Raw genomic sequence first — 22,013 nt, forward strand, 5'->3', positions numbered from 1 at the left:
CATTACCCCTTGTTCTATCACATCATATACCTCTCCTCCCAGGTTGCTGGTGCAGAGCTCACGCTGTTGATTCGGTGCACACAGCCCTCCTGAATACCTGTTGGAACAAAAAAATAGCCAGACTGGGCTACAGAAGACCCACAGTCAGTTCCCTGCTCTGCCAGACACACTTTCGAGGAGGACTCATTTATCTTCTTGAGGCTCACTTCATCATCACTGAAATAACCACCGGTCTCCATAACTCGTGTGCTGGCAGCCAGGGGCAGGTGCACGACTATTTAGAGGAAGGGTTGGCCAGTCAGTTCACATCTTGTCTGATACAGTGGGGTAAGTTAAGACCAGGAATTGGGTCGACCTCGGTTTATGAGCCCAAATGTCAGAGAGCAGATAATGTCTATTGTAAATGTCACAGGGATTTTTCTTTTCCCTTTTAAAAAAAAAGAAAAACCAAGCAGGATTTAGTGACTGTAGCTACACTGCCACTCGCACAGGCTCAGCTCCACTGAGTGTGAATGGTATTGCCTAGGCACGCAAACACACTGGGGGAATATTGAAAGGGACTTCTTAAAGGCATGGCTCTGGTAAAACAAGGGAGACCAGCTCAGACCTCGCCTTCAGCAGCAAAGCAGCTTTCAGTAACACAAGGCTCTGCCAAGCCTTCCTCCTGAGCAGAACACAGGGATTTAATCAATAGCCGGTGGGCTTCTCACCTTTACGGTTTATCTCCACGTGAAAATAAGCCCAGAGCAGTGAAACAGCACTCTGCAGGCACATGCACCCCTCCAGCCATCAGTGCAGCCTTTCTGCCCTATCTGTCAGTAGAAGAAATAGAAAAATCGTTTTCCAAGACCACCTGGCAACCCACCACTCCAAGGCTTGCTACTGCGCAGTAGGCTCTACTGGTTTCTAACCCTTATCTTCCCACCTTGACTGAGCTGCCACACCAGCTTAGGGCTCCTTCCCTGGGCTGAGGCCTCAGTGGTAGAACTGAAGGATGAAAAAGAAGTGGTTCTCATTAGAGGGCTCAAACCGTGTACCCTCTGCAGGGCCTTGGCTCAGCCCATTTCCCCACTCCTTGCCCAGGCCATGTTTCTGTGCTGCCCTTCCCTCCAAAGTCTCTTGAGTTTCTTCAGTAGTGGATTCTTTCCCACTTCCTGCATCGTCCTCATTATGAAGAGAGCTAACTAACATTAATTACCAAAGCAAATCACTGAAATCTGCCTACCAGGAATCTCGTTTCAACACTCAAAACAACAGGTAGGTTACATTTCTATCCCATTTTGCACTCTTTTTAGCCCTTCTATTTTAGTGTCTTTCGTGCCTCTTTTATCTTACAAGTACTCCCGGGTTTCCTGGTTATGCTCTGTTTGCTGCCTTCCCAGGGCTCTGCAGACACTAGAGGGAAGTCTTGCTTTCTCTGCACTTTCCAGTCCAAAGTTCAGTCTAGTTCTGCTTCAATTCACCACATCATTCTGAACTTACACTAAACTGTCCCTAAGGTCCTGAATGAATTTAACAGCTATGCTTAAGCCAGCAAAAACCCCAGCCTGAGAGAAGACCAAGCCATGCCCAGCTTGCCATAAAACCCACCTCCTGTACAGGTATGTGACTTTATCTGAAAGAGAGGAAATTCAGCTCATCTTTCCTGCACATCACCTTTCATTCTTAGAGATGCCAGGCTGCTCCCAGGTTATCAATGACTGTTCCAATGCCAGTTTTGATACTTCAATCTTGATGCCTAGATTTTCAGAGTCTGAAATACCCCTGTTGGACTTTTTACTCAGTGTCAGATGGATTTAAACCTCCTGAAATGTTTAAGATTTCCAAAATAGTGGGGTTTTCCAACTAAATGTGCATCACCAGCAGCATCACCTTAGAACTGCAGGATGTAAAAAGGCTTGTATTGACCTACTCACAGCTGGTGTGGATTACCAGTGATGAGACATACACCCTTCTCTTCTCTCCATGGCAGGTCCACCTACAGTTAGCACAGCACTCAAGTACAGGCTACCCCCAGAGCAGCTCCTACCTAAAGGAGCAATGAGCCACCAACTCCCACCAGCATGATGGGGGTTGGAGCCTGTGTTGCAAAGGGGCTGCTTCAGCTCTGGGGCAACAGCAGTGACTGTAAATGATACCGTTACCGCTCTGCAACAGGGAGGAGGGGCCGGTCTCCTTTTCTGCAGAGCCTGGCTTCTCAGGACTTCCAGATCTGGGTATCTGATCTAAGAAATTCCCTGGGAAGAGCTCAGCTGCAACCTGCCTTTTCACACAAACGACAGTGTTATTTGCATTTGGTATATTAGTGCTCAGTACATTGGTTGCCAACTGCTTTTACTGTTTGTTATGCCCTTTAAATTTAATTTTTGGTTATTTAAGGTCTTTCTAAAATCTGCCCCTTAGTTTTTGGATAATATCTTTCTTTATCTAGTGAAGGTTGAGATCATTGCCAAAAATCTCTTGAATTTGAAAAGGACGGGGATGCTAACAGTGAATGCCAGCATGCTGCAGGACAGGGAGCAGCCATGAGCCGCGAGGCAGCCTCGCTACCTGAAGGGACAAAAGTGCTTGGACATCTTTGCTGTGCCACTGAATCAAAGGGTATAAAAAGAAGTCTGTGCAGTGAAATCCCTGTGCTTGGTTATTGCTGCTTGTTGGAGGAGTGCAGCAAGTCATCCTACAGTGGAGCCTCTCTGGGAGTGGAATTCTACCTACAGTAGAGACTGCAGGTGGTTGCTCATGGCTTATGGCACATCCTATGTAGGGTCTCAGCAATACCACTCATACTTCAAGAAACAACAAGTGAAAACTGATTCTGTGGATGGTTAGCAGCTGTAGAGACAGAGATTTTCTTTATGATGAAGGGATCACACAGTACATGCCCACTCCTTGGGAGTAAGGTACCTGCTGGAGCTCAGTGCACTTGTCTCCAGTGTGCAGCTTTGCCACTACTTACATTGAGCAAATTAATGAATCTCAATATATCACTTCTCCAGCTGTCCCTGAGCATGACAATGTAATAATCCTGTATCTTTGCACTTCATAATAAACTCTTTGGAGGATGAGGAAGAACAGAAACCCCCCCCTAGCTGGTTTTGCCTAGCACCTAGCATCTTGGGGCCTGTTTTTATTTGGGCTTCTTGGTGTCAGATTGAAGCAAATTGCTTTGTGAGGATATGTTTCTGTATTTCCATGGGAAGTGGTGACTCCACTACCTCCCTGTCAATACCTGGCTCCTGTCCTGCCCAGGGCTCCCTTGCCTGGAGGAGTTTGGGCAGGGTTTGTTCGGGTGGACTTCCCTTCTGGGCCTGGGATCACTGCAAGGTACTGCTCACACCCAGGTGGGAATGCTGAGCTCTTAAGGTGGCTGTTTTGTACATGTTTATTCCAATCTTTTGTTTTTCTTTAATCCTTTCACCTGAAAAAAAGATCAGATAGCTTTTTATTCCTCCCTCTGACTATCCAATCTTAAATAGCTCTGCCCAAAGCCCGTTACCTGGCAGGCAGCATGCAAGACGCTGCCAGCTTAATAAAACCTGCAGGCAGTCCAGGCTGCAGTCCTCAGCTCTGGGCTATGAACCCCACTTGCTGTTTTCAGCATGGCCAGGTTCTCATGCTCCCCGCCTTGCTGCCGGCGCCTACGACTGCAAGCGCAGTTACATCACAGAGAGACATGAGGTTTTACCAGTACCAGCAGTGTCACAGCAGAGGACAAGGAGCATTCGGACAAGGTACCAGAGAAGCCGGTACCTGGAGGCTGGGAGGAGCTCGGCAGATTCACCCAGTCCCACCACGCCACCCCAGAGTGAAGCCAGCAGCTGCAGCTCACCCTGTCGTGGTGATGTGTTTGCCCGACCCTTCCCAGGAGATCCGCTCCCTCCCCTGCCTTCAGTACCACTGTTGCTATTTGCCCTATCAGTCCCTAACCTGAATCTCACTTACAGCATCTTAAACCCACGCATGTACCTCTGTGGACTCGTGAGGCTGTTATACACAGTATACTTTCAACTAGTGGTAGAGCGGACACCTCAGGCAGGAAGAAATATTCTCTGGGCTTCATACCCGGCATTTCTGCACCCCAGAAAGGAGATCAAAGATTGTGTTGTCATTCACACTTTCGTCTTCCCGGCAAATCATCAGGTACACAAAACCCAGAGAAGACCCTCCTCAGCTGCAGCCACACACAAGTTCTACTGATAGCATAGGTTCAAAATTCAGAAGATTCTTTAGGTTATTAAAAGTGTCCTGCTTTATCACGGCTTTTAAAGTGCACATAACACAATCTGTCAAGGCTACTTCCATGGCATTAATACACAATGTTATATCAGACAAGCATTAAGAGATTCTATTATGTTTGAGATTTATTTCTTCCCATTTGCCTGAGATTTCTTCTAGACACCTTGAGATTTAATATGGGTAATAGTGCACCTACATTGAAGGGCTTGCTTATTTGTTGATCAGCATTACTGATATTCATTTTTATTACTTGGTAAATATTTGGCAGCAGACAAGAAGCATTTTCATTCTCTGTTTGTACAGTTTTTAACACAAAACAGTCTTATCCCACATCCAGGAACCTGTGATGCAGCAATACAAATGGCAACTGAATGCAAAGATTTTTTTTGTGTAACCTGAGATAGAATATCGATGCTGTTAACTCTCATCTTCCCCATGAGGCTCACCATTAACATTCCTTTTAATATGGAGAAAGCTTTGGTGGGAGAGGGATGTAATTTGTCTTTGGGGTGTCTTTCTTCAATTAAATGAATACTCTATGAAGCAACTGCTGCTGTAGGTATTATTAAATTTACTCCTGCATTTTTGACATTTAAATTATTCTGTGGGACAATACAGTCCTGGTGTCATTTACTCTGATCTGGCACTTTTCTACAAACCCCTAAATACAGATTTTACAAGGCACAAAATCACATCTGTGTGATCTATCTCGATATTACCTCCCTTGAATTATGTCCCTAACCCTGACCAGGTTCCTGCATAGGAAAATTAAGAGGGGGCTGGGAGCCTCAACGGACAATGGAAGCAAATAAACCCAGCTGGATGTGGGCCTGCAACTGCACATGCACCCTAAAGCCCCCCCCCCCCCAATTTACCAGGCTGTGCACACCCATTTTCAGTGTGCTCTCTGCCCTCGATGCCACCGCTGTCCCCTCACAGCCATCGGGGTCCCCCCGCACTTTCCCCTGCTCCCGCAGATGCTGAACGGGCTGTGTGCGGCACTCGCAGCGGGTAGGTCAGGGCTGCAGCACCCAAGATGTGCCTGTCTCTGGGTATGACTGAGACCCTCTGCCCTTGCAAAGCGAGACCTGTGCCTGCGGTGCAGAATACCATTTGGCTTTTAAAACTGAATCCAGTGCCTTCAGAGGCAGCCTCATCTCACCTCCTGTCCCTGCCTGGCTGGACAGGATGCTATTTTTGGCTCTTTTGGACAAAGGCATACATTAGTCATCACGTCATTTATTTTATTATGACTTTTCATCTTAATCCTGATAATACTCCAACTCCAGAAAAAAGATCAAATAGCAACAAAAGGGAACAGGGAAGCAGAATCCTTTCTTATTTGAATTTGGGTAAAGGTATCTCATGTAAGGGCATTTAATTGCTTAAAGAAAAAACTGTTACTAGGGGTTGCAGGGGTACAACAGCCTCAACAACTGACTCTCAGCCATCAATTTACAAAATCATTCTTCAACGATCCCCTGATTTTGTCTCCTTTCATGGACCAGAAGCTTTTTCCTAATGTGATGGCTGGCAAAAGATCCCTTTAGCTCTTTTATTAAAGGCAGATCATGCAGCCTTAAACACTTAATTCTAATTATGAATTATTGGAACATTGCAACCCAAGTCATCATGCACTTACTTGCTGATTAATGGTCTCCAGACATCTTAAAAATAAACAGGGGGAGACACCAAGTATAACAGGAGAGTTTTATCATAATAATTTCTGCCCTTGACTGCTAACCCAGAGTTCCAGTGAAAGGATCCATCCCCAGGCGCCCAGAGAGACTGAGGCTTGTGCTGTTCCCCTTCCACACCACTTCCATTTAACAGAATCTCAGAGGCTATGAGTTGCAGGGCACTGCTCCTAAGGGAGGCGTAAATACAGAGAAGAGCTGGAATGAAACAGACGTCATTTGGAAAAGGAATTGGAGGGAGAAGGGGACAGGACTCCCAGGAACTGAGAAATTACAAAGGCGCAGGGAAGAGGAAAGGCAGATACAGAGCAGTGAAGAAAGGACGAGGAGGAGGGTGCTGGATGCCTTTGCCATCTGGGCCAACGGGAAGGGAAGGGTGATTTGGTGGGATCCCGCCTGTAGAAGAGACAACAGGGACTCAGTGGTGACTCCCACTGAGGAAGGGAGGAAGGGACACATATCTAATTTTCCTCACCCTGAAATTGAAACCCTGGGTCTGGTCGAGGATGCTGGCCATGGGATAAAAGATGCTGATTATTGTGGAGATTTACTGAGCAGCACCAAGCCGTGCTAAGGACAGGACAAAGGGGAGTTTAAGAAAAGCAAGCTTGGGATAACGCATGACAGGGCTGCGATGGGGCCAGGTGTCATGCTGAAGGGTAGCAGAGAAGCCTGGGAGGCAGGGAAGGCAGGTCTGTCCTAGCCCTTCTGCACTAAAGACCACTGCAGGAACAATGAACTAACAGGAAACCCATGGCTCTTGTGTGTTCTCCACCTATATGGCCCAACTGCACTCTGCCTTTGTGTGAAACGTGAGTGGTCTGGGGCAGGAGCAATGTTGACTGATCAGCGCATCCTCACCAAAGCAGTTTCTCTCTGTGTCTGGCTGGGAAGGTTTCTCAGGAACAACTCAACCGCACAGATCTCAGTGCTTCATCTTATTTCAAAAATGTGTTTTCTTGCCTGTTTAGTGAACCAGCTCCAAAACAATATAAAATTAAACAAAAATAAGCCATGAATTTGCTAAGATTTCACAGTCACTGGCTCAGTGAAGGTGCATGGCAAAAACTGCAGTCCCCTCTGTGCTGCTGCTCTTAAGAGTGGGAGCTGGAGACAGGTGTTAGAGGGACCTACTTCAGCAAAAGACCAGCTGATGCATCCTTCCGAGCATGAAGATAACCATGGAAAAACAACCAAAATCACCAGTATCTCTGCACAATTGTGCTCCAATTCCTAACTCTCCTAAGACACAAAAATAACCACTTTGGATCTAAGTTATAAACAAGAACAAAGAGATATATTTCATGGAGTTTACCACGAGTTTACCACAAGTTTACCCTAAACTGTGTGTGGGGATCTCACAATACACCTTAAGGAATATTTTAATCCAAGACAATGACAGCAAAGACTTTTTTTCTTTTTCCATTGAAAATTTTACTGTCCTATTAAGTCTTACATTTCCTTTTAATTTTTATCTATAACCTAGGTGCATAGCAAGTAATTTAGAAACGAAAGGATTGTACATCCCCTGGAAATCAGAAACTACTCCTGCCAGCTCTCACCTGAACATCACTTTCACAGCAGCACTTTGTCCCAGCCTGTTTAAGCATCACCACTTACAGGGCTGACCGAAAGCTTTCCATCCTCCAGGACTATCCTCCGGAGGCATCTCTTCCTCTGCAAAAGCCCAGCACAGCTCCACAAATCAGCCGGCACGGACATGCAGATAGGCAAAGCATGACTTATGGGTGGGTGACGCCATCCCACAGCAGCTGAGCTCTGCCGCTTCCTGCAGACCCGGGCACGGCACACAACAAGCCAGGGTGGGAGGAGCGGGCAGCTGAAATGGATACCGAGCTGGAATAGGAAGAGCGGGAAAAGAGGGGGTGACCAGCCTTTCCTTTGTCACCCCACCTCACCGTCCTGCTTTTACACAGTACTCATAACCACAGCATGCATGCACATGATGTGCAACACAGACAGGATTTAGGCTTCCAAGTCGAAGACTGTGATTTATCCCTTACTTGCTTGGGTTGGGCAAACCAACTCTTCTCACCTGAGGCTCCTGAGTGTGTGGAGCCAACAGGAATAACAGCTGCACACCCCAAACCTCCTCTTGCTGCCCCGAACAGAACACAGTGCACAACACCCCCAGTGACTTCCCTTGGGGGACACCGAGGGAACTTCACTGCACATACACAATGCCTGCAATTTTGTAATAATCCTGGGCTATGCCAGATGCTTTTCATCTCTCGCAGGAGAAGCAAGTGATTCAGACATCACCTCCAGCATGGTGGAGCAGTCACGAGCCAAGTGAACAACAAGGTCGCTTTGTTCATTTCTTACAGCACTGTCAAAATTCCTTACAAGCCTACCCTCTATTTTCCACCTTAGATTCCAGTTAAATAAAGGGAAGCTACAAAAAATCCTGTTACAAAAGAGTAAACAAAATCCCTAGTGTTTAAAGGACTTCTATTCCAGACCAGTCTATAGCACTATAGCACTACAGCACTACAGGTGCTCTCCTATGGAAATCAAACCCCTCCTAAGAATAATGTAAGGCAGTATTATTTATAAAAGTTAGAAACTACAACAAGCTGATATTTCAGGGAGTCCTTTCCTTCCCCCTCCTTGCTCTTGCTATCTCTTATCCTCATTTTTCAACAGAGGGACTAATGAGGAATAATCTGAGAATCATACACGATTGGGCTTATTTGTCTTTTTATACTCAAACAGTGAATCTGTTACTTCCAGTAATAGCAGGCAGGCAGTATGCTTTCTCCTGCCCTCCACAAAAGAAAACAGAGAAGGAATTGGCCACTGATTTAGAAACATCACGGAGTGCACTACGTGTGAGCCAGCTGCCTCACAGCAAAACTACTTAGCATCACTCCAGGCTCCAGACTGTACTTTATGATGACATATTGGGAAAGCCTGCAGCAAGTTAAAGAGACAAGAACCATGCTCAGCAGCAGATATGTTTTTTCACTCTACGTGCTAGATGTGGAAATACGCTGGGTGCTGCCGGGGTGACAGTACTCGTTGGATGGACAATTGTCCATCCAGCACATCAGCTGGGTTCAGACTTGGCTCTCCCTGAAGTCAGCAGCTCTGCTCTTGTTTAAAGCAAGAGTCGGGTTTGAATTTCAGCTGATACTTTTTAAGAAAAACCTCAAGAGGTCCTGATGTGTTACAATGCATTCATGATTTATTCCCCCTATCATTCAGTGTCCCTTGAAAATGAAGTTTACCGTGACTGGGGGGGCTCTGGAAGAGGGTGCATCTGCGCCACGGTATCTAGCTTCACTGAGCTCCTATAGCTGCCTGTACGATATATGTCACATGTTATGACACAAAAATATCTGCCCACAACCAGCCCTACTCCAGCAGGGAGTTTGGGGAGTGACACTGAGAGATAAAACAGGAGGCCTGGCCTGTGCCCTTCACACCTAATCGATAAGCAGCCGCCTCCTGCTCTGCCCAACCGACCCAGCTTGGGCTTGCCCAAGGTGATCCCCGCTTGCATGCGCCACAGGGAAACCACATGGGCATGACTTACAAACCAAGGAGAGCATGATAAGCAAATGACCTGCATGTTGTGAAGCCAAGTATTGGCTACATGAAGGATGGTAAAAGACACAGCAGCAGTAAGGCTTTAAGCAGCACAATAAATACACTGCAAGCACTTCTCTGCATACGCAGACCTGAAAATTAAGCTTAGAGGATGCGCTCGGCTCAGAAAGTCAACCAGACCCTGCACTCCCCTCCTCTAGCAGCACACAGAGCCCAGGCATATGAATGAACTAAAGCAATCTGGATCCTATTTGGTTTTATTTGTTGCCTGGAGAGGGAACGAGTTCGGCTGAGGGTGACCGGTGCTGCCCACCCACCCCGGGTGACACTGCGACACCGACTGCCTTCTGACGCCGAAGCGAACCCCCGGTACCGCAGTACAAAGAGAAGCCGCAACCCTCGAGGGGTGGGTGCAGGCGGCGGGGCCGGCTCCCGACACCGCCCCGAGGGTGGCACCGTGGAGCGGGGTCCGGCGCGGGCGGCGCTGTCGGGGGCCGCTGCCCGCCGTCGGGGCGGCACCGAGTCACCGCCCACCGCCGGGGGGGCCCCGCGCGGTCCCGGGTGCGCGCGGGCAGCGCCCGCAGCAGACAGCCGGCGCGCGGCGACGGACGGCGGCGGCAGCGCTCGGGAGCGCCGGGCCGGGATGCGGGCCCCGCGCTGACGGCCCCGCCGCCGCCCGCTCCCTCCTCCGGGGCCCGGCCCAGTGGAGCCGGCGGCTCCCGGGGCCGCGCAGCCCATGGCCGGCTCCGCGCAGCCCCCGACGGCGGCGGGGGATGGCGGCCCCGACGGCGAGTCGCTGGCGGGGGGCGGCGAGGCTTTCGCGGACCGCTCCCTCAGCCAGGGCTTGAGCGTGCTGGTGGGGCTGGCGCTCTGCGTGACCATGCTGGGGTTGGGCTGCGCCGTGGAGCTGGGGCAGCTGGGGCATCAGCTGCGGCGGCCCGTGGGGCTGCTGCTCGCGCTGCTGGGGCAGTTCGTGGCCATGCCGCTGCTGGCCTTTCTCCTCGCCCTCATCTTCGCCCTGGATGAAGTAGCGGCCGTAGCCGTGTTGCTGTGCGGCTGCTGTCCCGGGGGCAACCTCTCCAACCTCATGTCGGTGCTCGTCGACGGGGACATGAACCTCAGGTATGCGCCCCGCTCCCTCTCGCTTGTAGCCGGACGGGGTGCTGCGGCGACCCCGCGGTGCGGGCAAGGTTTGCGGGGCACCTGCCGGCAGCGGCGCCGGAACAGAAGGGCGCAGCGCGGCTCGAAACCCGCAGCGCTGCTCTCCTGCCTATCCCAGGGCGGACGGACCTTACGGACCCCGGCACACGCCTGTTATCCCCTTCTCTAAGAAGCCTGCCTGCCCGACCCGGGCCGGGGCAGGGAACGGTGGGCTCTTGCCGTGAGAAGCGGCCCCGCCGGCTGCAGAGCCCACTTCCCCCGGAGGCTGCAGCTTCCCGGGCCTGTACCCCGCTGGCCGTGCGGTGATGCGGTGTCTCTTTGGTCCCCCCGGTACAGCATTATCATGACGGCCTCCTCCACACTGCTGGCCCTCTTCCTGATGCCCCTCTGCCTCTGGATCTACAGCCGCCCCTGGATCAACACGGCCGTGGTGCAGCTGCTGCCCCTGGGCGCGGTGAGCCTCACGCTGGGCAGCACCCTCCTGCCCATCGGCCTGGGGGTGCTCATCCGGTACCGGCATCCCCGCGCCGCCGACCTCCTGGTTAAGGTAGGCACGGCACCGGGGACGGGTGGCGGTCGCGCTGCGGGGGATGCCCGGGGACGGCACCGGGGGCGGGGTGGGAGAAGTTCCTATGGCAGTGACCTTTCTGGTCCCTCCGAACCGATAGTAGCTTCACACAGGTATATTCCACTACTTAGGTGGGATATACGGGTTTACAGTCTTGAAATAAAACCGGGGGAGAGAGACAGAAGGGGTGGGAAGGGGCAGGTTACTCACGCCCCGGCGCCTGGGAGGCAGCCCGGTCCTGGAGCAGAGGCATTCCGTGCATCCCGCTCTCTCCCGGCTCCCGCTGCACCCAGGGCTAGCAAAACTAACCCGCAGGCATGGAGACACTTCTTCAAAACATGCAAACAATTTTAGCCTAATCGTGAAAGGAAAAGCAAAGCACAAGCCCTGCTGGCTCTATCCTTCCCCAGCAAGTCACCCCAAAGCAGTATGATGGAGGGCGACCTCAGCCCTTTCCTTTACTGAGATACGATCAAACACCACCAAAGTCCCGAGGCAGGAGCAAAGCTGGAAAAATGCAGTGCAAGCACGTTTTGCAGTTTAGACTTTCTATCAAGCTTCTACCTGCTATGCATATCCTTTTAAACCAATAACCCCCATGTTGTTCATCAATGTCTGTATCTGTTGCCAGATTTCCCTGTGGTCCCTCTTGGTGACTCTGGTGATCCTGTTCATCCTGACTGGGACAATGCTGGGCCCAGATCTGATGGCACATATCCCTGCATCTGTCTACGCCATTGCGGTGCTGATGCCCCTAGCAGGGTACGCCTTGGGATATGGCTTAGCCACAGTCTTTAAAATGCCCCCACACTGCAGGAGAACAGTGTCTTTGGAAACAGGGTGCCAAAACGTCCAGCTCTGCACCGCCATCCTGAAACTCACCTTCCCCCCGGAGCTCATCGGGAGCATGTACATGTTTCCCTTGCTTTATGCGCTTTTTCAGTCGGCAGAAGCGGGACTCTTTGTGCTGGTATACAAGATGTATGGGAGAGACAGCTACAAACAAGATATGCTCGGTGAGGAGGAAGACACAGATATTTCCTACAAGAAACTGAAGGAAGAGGAGGTGGCCGATACTTCATATGGCACAGTGACCACGGAGGAGCACAACTCCATTCAAATGGAGCCGACACAGACAGCGCTTTAGGCAAGAGAAGGAGGTGACCCCCGGGGGGGACGTGTGATGTGTGTTGTGCTTGCAGCCAGGCTGGGGCCACGCTCTCCGCTGTGCAAGCCGAGCTGCCCGGCCTCCATCATTTCTCCAGCCGCTCCCATTGTGCAAGGTGGTGTGTGTTTATTACCATGGCAGTCATATTTCCTCAAATATAGATATGGGAAAAAATTAAAAAGCAAAGGAAAAAGTATCACTGTGATGCGAATCGGTGACCATACATCTTAGTGCGAGGAGGCTCTCGCCCGCTGCAGTGCAGCAAGAATGGGTATGAAAAAGGAGACGAGGCAGAAGTGAAGCCAACACAGCACCAGTGCAGATGAACAGACAAACCACCTTGCGCGTGTGTATCTCCATGCCTCCCACCCGCTGTAAAAGCATTGTGCTCGTTGTTCCACCGCAAATACATGGCGAAGCTGAACCAAACCCGTGTTTCCCGCTGATGAATCCCGCGGGGGCAATTAAAGGCCGCGCTGCCTGGTTCACCCGGGGAGCTGTGCTGGGGCAGGGGGCCTCACGCCCGCACCAGGCGGGGATAGGAAGGGGCTGCCGAGGCCGGCGCCCGTGGGGGGCGGGGGAAGCCCGGCCCCGGCCCCGGTCCCGCCCCGCCCGGGGTATTTAAGGCCGCCCCCCGCGGCGGTCACCTTGGGTGTAGTGGAATGGCGGAGGAGGCGATGGAGAGCTACCTGTACGCTGCCTACCACCCCTACTCCTACCGCTACCCGCCGCCCAAGGGCAAGGGGGGGTCGGCGGGTGGCTGGAGACCGCGGGGCAGCGGCTACTTCTCGGGCTATGGGGAGGCGGCAGCGGCCGCCGAGTACTTCGACAACTACCAGCGGGCGCAGCTGAAGGCCATCCTGTCCCAGGTCAACCCCAACCTGACGCCGCGGCTCCGCAAGGCCAACACCAAGGAGGTGGGCGTCCAGGTCAACCCGCGGCAGGACGCGTCGGTGCAGTGCTCGCTCGGGCCCCGCACGCTGTTGCGCCGCCGCCCCGGTCCCCCCGCCGGGCCGCGACCCCTCCCGGCGGAGAGGGAGCTGCCGCGGGAGCAGGAGCAGGGCAGCCCCGCCACCACCAGCACCCGCGCCGTCCGCTTCCCCCGCACCATGGCCGTCTACTCGCCCATGGCGTCCCGCAGACTCACCGCCTTCCTGGAGGAGCCGGGTCCAGAGCGGCGGCCACAGCAGGAGAAGGAGGAGGAGGCGGCGGCCGTCGAGGAGGAGCCGGCCGCCCTGCGGGAGCAGCGAGAGGCGGAAGCGGCCGCCGTGCGGGAGAGCTGGGAGAAGCCCCCCGAGGTCGACGCCGAGCCGCTGGAGCAGCGCCCGGCCGAGCCGCTAGAGCAGCGTCCGGCTCTGACCCCGGAGCCGCCGGCGGCGGAGCCGGAGGGCAGCCAGGTGGAGGAAAAGGCGGCGGCGCGGGAAGAGGCGGCGGCCGCCTCCGAGAAGCGGGAACCGGCGGCGGGCAAGACCCGGCTGCGCTTCCAGGTGAGGGGCGGGCGAGGGGGAGCGGAGCGGGACCGGGCCGGGAGGTGCCTGCCCCGTCGAGTAACGGCTGTCCCCGGCAGTTCCTGGAGCAGAAGTACGGCTACTACCACTGCAAGGACTGCAACATCCGCTGGGAGAGCGCCTACGTCTGGTGCGTCCAGGGCACCAACAAGGTAGGGTAGGGCAGGGCAGGCCGGGATCACCCCCTCTCCCCCCGGGACCACCCCGCTGACCCCGGCCTCCCCCCCAGGTCTATTTCCGGCAGTTTTGCCGGACCTGCCAAAAGTCCTACAACCCGTACCATGTGGAGGACATCACCTGCCAGGTAAGGGACCCCCAGCGCAGCAGAGCACTGCCCTGCCCCGGGCCGAGCCGCCCCCCGCCCGGCCGCCGACCGCCGCCTCCTCCCACAGAGCTGCAAGCAGACGCGGTGCACCTGCCCGGTGAAGATGCGCCATGTGGACCCCAAGCGGCCGCACCGCCAGGACCTCTGCGGGAGGTGCAAAGGGAAGCGCCTCTCCTGCGATAGCACGTTCAGCTTCAAATACATCATCTGAGTGGTTATTTTTTTTGTTGAGGGGTCTTACAGGAAACTGCAAGTAGAGCAGATTGGCTCTTGGTTTTGGTGGTGGTGGTGTTGAAGGCACTTAGCGAGGTGTAGGTGGGGAAAGCATGCAAATAAAAATATTGCAAAGCATTCTCAGATGATCAGGCAGGTTTGTGCCCAGCTCAGAGAGTGCCTATTGCACCTTCTGTAACTTGCATAGGGGAAGAGCCTATAAATGTTTTGCGAATCAGCAGTGGTCTTGGCAGCAGCTGGCTCGAGACTTTGTAGAATCTGAGGTGGTGAAAGGATGTTTGTTACTGCTCTTCCGCTTGAACTAATCAAACACTTGAAGTCAACATTAAAGTTGGGTAGTAGAGCATCATTCACAAGCAAAACACCTCATAGTATTCACTTACTGTGCACACTTGTATTCTCTGTGGAAAGTCTCTGCACCTGTTCTTCATCACTAGCAAATGATGTGTAAAGGCTAGGTTGCTTCTACAGCTGGTGTGCATTTAGCTAAGCTGGTGCTCTTTTCTGTAGACTAAAGCCAAAGAAAGCTTGTGGTTAATGCATCTTTCAGGGGCGGTTCTCACAAACTGCTGAGGAAGGGAGTCACTCCCGTTATGGTTTCTTGGTGAATGAGTTGCCTACCTTTACTTCCACAAGGTTATCAAGAGGAGTGATGCTTCAAAGGCTTAAAGTATGGTACTGTGTCTGCCTGGCTTCCTCCTGTACCTGCACTGATGCACAGGAGCTGTGCACTTAGTGGCTTACACTTGAAGAGTTTGATCTAGTTACAGTTTAGGTGTCTGTGGAAGTTTGATCCTTCCCCAGTCACACCCTTCTGGGGTTGGGTTTGCAATTAGGAGCTGTACTTCTGGGGCTGGGTAGTAATGGCGGTATCAGCAGAGTTACTCGGAGATGATGCTCTGAGGCCTGTGGTACTGCCAGTGGTAATGACCTCTGTAAGTACACCACACTTCAGCAAGGTGTTACAAGCTGGCTCTGGGACTATGGCATCAGCATCTGAACAGATTCACAAGCTAGTAAAACCTACACTCCTCTAGACTACCTTTTAGCCAAGGAGTCAGATAAACTTGGAGGAAAATATGGTGGATTTTGGTTTGGGTTTTTTTTTTTTGAGGATGCTAATAAAGCTGTTAACTTCAAAATTGAGCATAATAATGCACAAAGCCTTCTGCAGAGCTCTTGACATAATTTCTATTTGGAAGGACTGATTTATCTTTGCTGTAACAAACTTACCAACAGCTGTGCCTAGTCTACTTATTGAACTCTTATTAAAGATGAAGGGGAACCAGTCTGAGTCCTGTGACAGGTGGGTGTGCATCTCTAAATGGAAGCTAGTGTGTATGGCAGGGTAGGCCAACATTGTACCAACATATGTCCATTTAGAGGGGCAGTGAGTGTTAATTCTGTAGGCTTAACTCATCTTGCTGTAGATTCCTGCTGCAGTTTAACATGCCCCTTGAACTTGCTGCAGTAACTAAGGCTTAATGCCTTGCACCAATTTATTACAAGTAATGTTATTTATTCCTGCTCCATTATTACAGCAGCATGAGGCACTCCAGGAACAAATAGACCTCTTGCCCCCCACCCACCCCCCCCACTGGGGTACCAGTTTATTTCCTGCTTCTGCCTGAAGCACTTTCCCCTATATCTCAGTAAAAGGAAATATCCCTTGCTTTAGCAGCTCACTCGACTTTCATGCTTCCATCCCTGTCCTATTCAGCTTGAAAAGTACAACTGCAGCCGGGCAGTTTCTGTTGCAGGTTTATGTGCCTTGAACTCACCTGTAATTACAGTAATGAGCAGTGACAAGTTTCCAGCTTAAGGAGGAACACAGCTGAGGCCCCCTCTGTAGCGATCTACCCACAGTGCACCTCAATTTGCGGTTGCAGCTGTGATCTGGGATGTCTCTTATTTCTGAACCTATTTCCCTCTAAGGGTGTTCTTCAGTATGTTTTCTCACTTGCCTTCCCCATTCTAACTGCTGTAGTCTGTTCCTGATGGATGCAGTGCGGGAGACCAGCTGTGGTGAGTCTGTGCACCTTGGTAATGAGTTTGAGAACTTAAGATCTTTACCATGTCAGTATGAAGTCATATGGCAACCCATAGCAAGATGAGTGGTCAAGTGGTTCCTATTTATACAGATGTCCTTGCACCTTGCAAGCATTGCTTTGAGGATTAGTTGGTGTGAATATGATGACTCTTACGCAATTAGTAATAGCCCGAAGTGAAACTTAGTACAACTTAAGAGTTGTCATCCCTGCTAATTACAGTCAAAGCAGCAGTTGCTTCTATTTGATAAGAAGCAGAACAAGCCTGGCTGATCCAAGCTGGGTGGAGTGCTTCAACTGCAACTAGTCTAAGCAAGCAGTTGATGAAAGTTCCAAGCAGCAGGTAGCAAGGTTTTGAGGCTCAGAGGAGTCTAGTGCAGTGGACAGAAATATTAAACAAGATTTCCTCATGCTGTAGTGTTCTGCAGTAGATGTAGCTCTACATGCCGTTTGTCTTAAATATATATTCAGAGCTTTTACTGCTTGATGCCAAAGTACAGTTCTGTATCCATTTTCACCTTACTGCTCTGTCATGTCCTTGACAGCATACACTGTATATCATGGGCACTGCTTCCTAGACTCAGCAGAAACAAGGAAGGCTACTCATGACCTATGTGATTATGCAAAACACAAAGGAACAGCTCTCATGCTGCCAGTTCTTCAAAGATATCTGTCTTGAACTTGCCCTGTACAGCTTTTTCATTAAGAGATTCTTTTGCATGTGTTAGCTCCGTCAGTGCTGTATTTGCTCCGCTCTTACAGATGTCTGATGTTTTGCTTGTTTCTAGACAGGCTTTACCATTTTTACCATTGCTTCAGATTTGGCACAAAGCTGGCACCAAGTAATGTAGGGTGACAGCTTATGAAGTAGTTAGGAATGAGTGAGTAATTTTGGAAAAGCATCATAGAGTTAAAGGAGTAGGAGAGACAGTCAGCTAGCATGGTCCTGCTGCACAAGGGCAGGTTCCAGTAGCCATTGTCAGTGGAGGAAGATGTATAACATAAGGAATTATGTACACAAATTCAAGTTTGAGTTGCATGAGAAATCCTGTAACAGAAGATGCCTAGAAAAATGCTGTCACCATTGACAGGACATAAACGGAAACCCCATGATTTCAGGGCACCCCAGCCTCTATTGTCAGTGTTTAGTCTGTTTAGCTAAAGTATTTAAACTCTAGCTCGTAAAAATACACAAAATGACAGATACAATGTCTTTTTATTTTTACAAAAAAAGCTGCTAAAAGATAATGTAAATAAAAGTGTAATGCACCCCCTAAATAAAACTACTTATCCCCTGTAAATACTTATTAAATAATTAAGAACACCATCTACAGTACCACAAAACCATCAAAATAATTCAATTTTATCAGGGACGGGAAAAAAATACAGTGATTATGGATGTGCCTTGACCAGTTACAGAGCTTGTTAGGATAACATAACTACTGTCAGCAGTCCAACAGCGTGCACAGTGCCTTCAGTTAATGCATTTCAGCATAATTACATTTCTAGTGGGGTCCAATTCCCCATAAAAGGCAGAGCTAAGAATTTCAGTTCTACATTCTAAACTCTGGAATTAGAGCCCATTAAAAAAAAATCACAGTGGGTGAGAGATGTATATAAAAATACTGGATGTTCCTTTCAAATCACAGGAATTGTGGGACTACATTCTTTTCTGGGTTTTCTTCCTTTTTTTTTTTTTTTCTTTTTTTTTTCTTTTTTCTACAAAATGCTATTGGTTTCAACAGAATCCAGTTTGTTTTATGCTACAGACTTTGACACTGAACTATGAGTATATTGCCTGTTTGCATGTTTTGGTAGTCAGTCTTTTTTTTTTATATATAGTCCCAATTCCTTAGGTTTAAGTTGAGTCATGAAGCTGCATATACGTGCATTCAAACTCTTTGAATCCTGCAGACTGCAAGTAATGTATGTGACTACCGACAGGGAGAACCCCCCCTTCCCCTCATAGCTTTATACACCTACTGTCTTAACAGTGCATTGCACAAATTTACAAGAAAAATACTGGTTTTGCACTATACAGTTTCTAGAATATATACAGAATAAAATAAGTTAACTTCTAAGGAGAATTGCTGATGGGCAGCATATATCTTTAATATACATTTTAAAGTCTCTGCAGGCAGCTACTTTTTGGTTAGTTGTTATCAATATTTGTAACATAAGCACTGATCAGAGAACTGAGCAGCATTCCAATAAAGTTAACAGATATATTATTTCTTTTAGAAACACTGGGAAATCCCAGTTTAAAATATTATTAAATGTCCTAACATTTACACACTATGAGGATTAGATCTAATAAAATAAAATTTCTTCAAAAATAATCTTGCAGCTCTTTCAAGCATGCTCTGAGACCTTATTTAACAATCATCCATACCTTCAAAAAACAACTGTCACATAGCCATACATTCTAACTCACACACATCATTTCCTTGTTACAGACAACAAAAGCAAATAAAACATTGAGAAGTCAACAGTTTTTGCAGTCGTTAAGTCATTCTACTCATGTTTGACCGCACATTCTTCATGACGTTGCAAAGTGTCTCATTAGGTATTAGTTGATTATATTTACTACTGCTGGAAAGCCAGGAAGCCTTGCAGGTCTTCAGCCAAAATAACCCAGCCTTGATTTTAGCCTCATCCCACCTGCAATATTGATTCAACCTTTAGAGGCTGTTACTGCAAACACCATTTATAGTTCTGTTACAACAGAACTACACAGGAGTTACAACAGAAGATAATGCATATGTATGCATTACATTTAAGCCCTTTTCCTTTCATGTAGTTTTTATACATAAATTTAATAAAAAAATACTACTGCCACACAGGTACTGTGTAGAAAGAGCAGTCAAGGAAGATGTTCAATTCTCAGGTTTTTCTTTTGATGAAACAATTTCTTGCTGTGATGAAACTGTGTTGGTTGGCTGGAGGGTTTCTTTTTTTTTCTTTTTTTCTTACTTTCCATGAAAGGTGCTCAATAATAGTCTGAAGCATCTTCATCATCATCTTTCTAAATGACAGCTGTTCAGAATCCAGTGCTCACAAGATTGATTCCTGGTTTGATCTTCCCTAGAAGCTGATAGGATTGCACCATGCGTAGAGACTCTCGAATTTCTAGATTCAGTTCCATCAGCTTTGAGCTGGCCTCAGACATGTCCTGCTTGGAGCCTACTACTGCGAAGCTACCAGTCTGACCAAGTGTCTGATGACGGAAGTATATGTGCAGCAATGTTTGAACTGGGTTGTCTTCAGAACTGCCAAAGATGTCATGGGGCCAAATAGATCTGTAAAAACACAATTTGGATTTAAACATTAAAACATAATTAAAATGTTTACATGTTCTTTAAACAGACATTTGAGCAGAAGACACAGGAAAGCGCAAGGTCAATATTTCTTCTACAGAGTCCTGATAGTTAACAGATAGTTTTCTCAGAAATTCAAAAGAACAAGTACTACTAGAATTGCCTTTTTTTTTAAATTGCAAAATGTGTATGAACAAGCTGTAATGAAGCACCAGTATTTGTCCTTCTCAATAAGGACATCTAGCAAGAGATGAAAATAACCCTGGAATAGTGCCTATCCCTATCTTTAAATGAAAAGGCCCATTAGCAAACTCAGGTCTGAAAGCAATCCTTAAGCACTTACCTGAAAGCCTTGACCTGTGCTACGGCTGACACAAACTCCCTGTTTCTCAGGGTTTCAATGAGAGAGTGAATAGCCGTTTCTGTGCTAGCTTGGGAAGCCTCTGCAATTTCGATTTCTTCAATACCACTGTCAGATGCAGCCTCAGCCTCCTTCAGACAGCTCTCCAAAAGAGCAAGTTCATCAGACATGTTTATGACCTAAAACAGATATGAGAGTTACCATTTCTAAGTTTAAATGTATTTTCAGCCAAATTGACTTTCAGCAGTTCAGACTTACAATTTTCCTCCTCTTTGCAACCAAAACTGAGAGGGAGAAAAAGTACATCCAAATATTTGCTACAGTTGCCTAAGTATACACTTAATTTAATGGCCCAAGCATGCATGGTCAGGTATTTGGGCTTTCTCTTGATGAAGTTTCTATGTTAGCTAGGTCTTTTAAAACTTGTTTCAAAAAATACATTTCTTTCTTTTCTCCCCACATCACTTAATAACAATTAAACTGACAAGAAGAATTAAACACTTTGGAAAAGTACAGCAGCAATTGTCTTACTACAGGACAACTTAAATATGAAGAAAAAATGTGAAAGACTAGTAACCCAACAGAATAACTGTAGTGCAGCCTTTGTAATATACTATCTTTGGCTTTAGCTCCAATGTATGAGTAAAAGACAAGGCCAGCAATCAGAATATGATTTTACATCTGACTAACTTAGGCAAAAGGTGGGACAGTGGTGATGCTGACCTTCCACAACATTCTCCAGACAGAAATTAACTCACTCATTTGCAGCCTCTACAAAACCCTGGAAGTCGAAGTGAGGAAAGATGTATGATATTTCCCTAAGCTACTCAAAAAACAAAGACTTTCACCGAGCTTTTTCATTTTCCTCCACAACATAGCAAGCAAGACCAGGCCTGTTTGTTTTTATTTCTTGCTACCTCTATTTATTGCATTGCAGACCCAGGGGAGAACATTCAGAAGCCATTATTAATAGCATAATGCATTCAGATTAACTCAATTAATGTCACATATGTACATGTGCACATCTGAAGGACACATTTTACTTAGTACAACAAAAAAATCAGGTGTAAGATGTCTGGAACGTATTACTAACTGCACGTAGGATGGGGGCTAAGATTGCAGAGTGATTGAATGGTGGCTGAAGTGACACAGTTCTATAAATCAGCCGGTAGCAAATGATGGTGTTTGCAATAGGAAACACTGGCATGATGGAAAGGGGCTTCATCACAGAACGCTGTTGATTGGAGTTGATGTGCCCTGATTGTAGCTTGATTAGAATACACCAGGAGTGCTACTGAAATACTTTAAATCCTCATCACTGGACTCCCTGCATTCCTACCTATTTAAGAGCTCCTGAGCTGTACAAAAATCAACACAGATAATTGAACATCTCAGAAAATTCTTGTGAGCTCTACTTAAACCTTTTATTAATTGGCTACACAAAAACCAGTTCATACCCTCTTTCCGCTTCTAAAAAGATGTCCCACTGGTTAAAATGTTGTAAAAATGTATTTTAAATTGTTTGGCTTTAAAATGTCAACAATTACTAGCTAAATGGCATGGTTTTCATTACCTCTGCTTCTTTTTTTATTGTTTTTACTTGGCTGATGAGTTTGCAATAGGCTTGGAACAGAAGCAGCAACTGGAAATGCAACTTGTATAGTCTCCGACACAACTCCAGCTCCTACAAATGTAAAAAACGTTATATTCAGGAACTGCAAAACATCTACTATCCAATGCAAGAGACAATAAATGACAACTTCAGTACAGAATTTGCAAGATTAAAAGTAGTTATTTGGTTATTGAAGAAAATGCCG

The 22,013-nt window shown here is 48.3% G+C and overlaps 3 protein-coding genes across 15 annotated transcripts in view; 2 read left to right on the forward strand and 1 right to left on the reverse strand.

Moving 5' to 3' along the window:
• The first annotated feature begins 9,980 nt into the window (after positions 1-9,980).
• On the forward strand, positions 9,981-12,599 carry SLC10A4 (solute carrier family 10 member 4). The gene is made up of 3 exons (XM_030492115.1): positions 9,981-10,628; positions 11,004-11,214; positions 11,867-12,599. The coding sequence occupies exons 1-3, from the start codon at positions 10,243-10,245 to the stop codon at positions 12,380-12,382; spliced, it is 1,113 nt and encodes a 370-aa protein (XP_030347975.1). The 5' UTR covers positions 9,981-10,242; the 3' UTR covers positions 12,383-12,599.
• A 478-nt stretch (positions 12,600-13,077) lies between these two features.
• On the forward strand, positions 13,078-16,115 carry ZAR1 (zygote arrest 1). Of its 2 annotated transcripts, XM_030492113.1 has the most exons (4): positions 13,081-13,890; positions 13,971-14,063; positions 14,141-14,215; positions 14,304-16,115. In XM_030492113.1, the coding sequence occupies exons 1-4, from the start codon at positions 13,081-13,083 to the stop codon at positions 14,445-14,447; spliced, it is 1,122 nt and encodes a 373-aa protein (XP_030347973.1). In that variant the 3' UTR covers positions 14,448-16,115. The 2 variants fall into 2 exon arrangements, with proteins under 2 accessions (XP_030347974.1, XP_030347973.1); XM_030492114.1 differs by having other exon boundaries at positions 13,078-13,890; positions 14,141-14,581.
• Positions 16,116-17,865: 1,750 nt separating this feature from the next.
• Positions 17,866-22,013, reverse strand: part of FRYL (FRY like transcription coactivator) — a 160,583-nt gene continuing 156,435 nt past the window's right edge. For 11 of the 12 annotated variants that reach the window (XM_030492105.1, XM_030492099.1, XM_030492097.1 and 8 more), the window contains 3 exons: positions 21,770-21,880; positions 20,179-20,375; positions 17,866-19,817 (listed from right to left, as the gene is read on the reverse strand). In XM_030492105.1, the coding sequence (XP_030347965.1) occupies positions 19,559-19,817; positions 20,179-20,375; positions 21,770-21,880 (567 nt within the window). In that variant the 3' untranslated portion in view covers positions 17,866-19,558. The remainder of the gene's footprint in view (positions 19,818-20,178; positions 20,376-21,769; positions 21,881-22,013) is intronic. The other variant, XM_030492108.2, reaches the window with a different exon arrangement.

Source organism: Strigops habroptila, chromosome 7 (genome assembly GCF_004027225.2).
Source record: "Strigops habroptila isolate Jane chromosome 7, bStrHab1.2.pri, whole genome shotgun sequence".
In the NCBI taxonomy this organism is placed as follows: domain Eukaryota; kingdom Metazoa; phylum Chordata; class Aves; order Psittaciformes; family Psittacidae; genus Strigops; species Strigops habroptila.

What these genes read in the sequence shown, in the direction of transcription:
- SLC10A4 (XM_030492115.1), top strand. Translation starts at nt 10,243, where the DNA reads ATGGCCGGCTCCGCGCAGCCCCCGACGGCGGCGGGGGATGGCGGCCCC. An exon ending in GACGGGGACATGAACCTCAG is followed by an intron (nt 10,629 to 11,003) that starts GTATGCGCCCCG and finishes CCCCCGGTACAG; the next exon opens with CATTATCATGACGGCCTCCT. An exon ending in CCGCCGACCTCCTGGTTAAG is followed by an intron (nt 11,215 to 11,866) that starts GTAGGCACGGCA and finishes ATCTGTTGCCAG; the next exon opens with ATTTCCCTGTGGTCCCTCTT.
- ZAR1 (XM_030492114.1), top strand. Translation starts at nt 13,081, where the DNA reads ATGGAGAGCTACCTGTACGCTGCCTACCACCCCTACTCCTACCGCTAC. An exon ending in AGACCCGGCTGCGCTTCCAG is followed by an intron (nt 13,891 to 13,970) that starts GTGAGGGGCGGG and finishes TGTCCCCGGCAG; the next exon opens with TTCCTGGAGCAGAAGTACGG. An exon ending in GCGTCCAGGGCACCAACAAG is followed by an intron (nt 14,064 to 14,140) that starts GTAGGGTAGGGC and finishes CCTCCCCCCCAG; the next exon opens with GTCTATTTCCGGCAGTTTTG.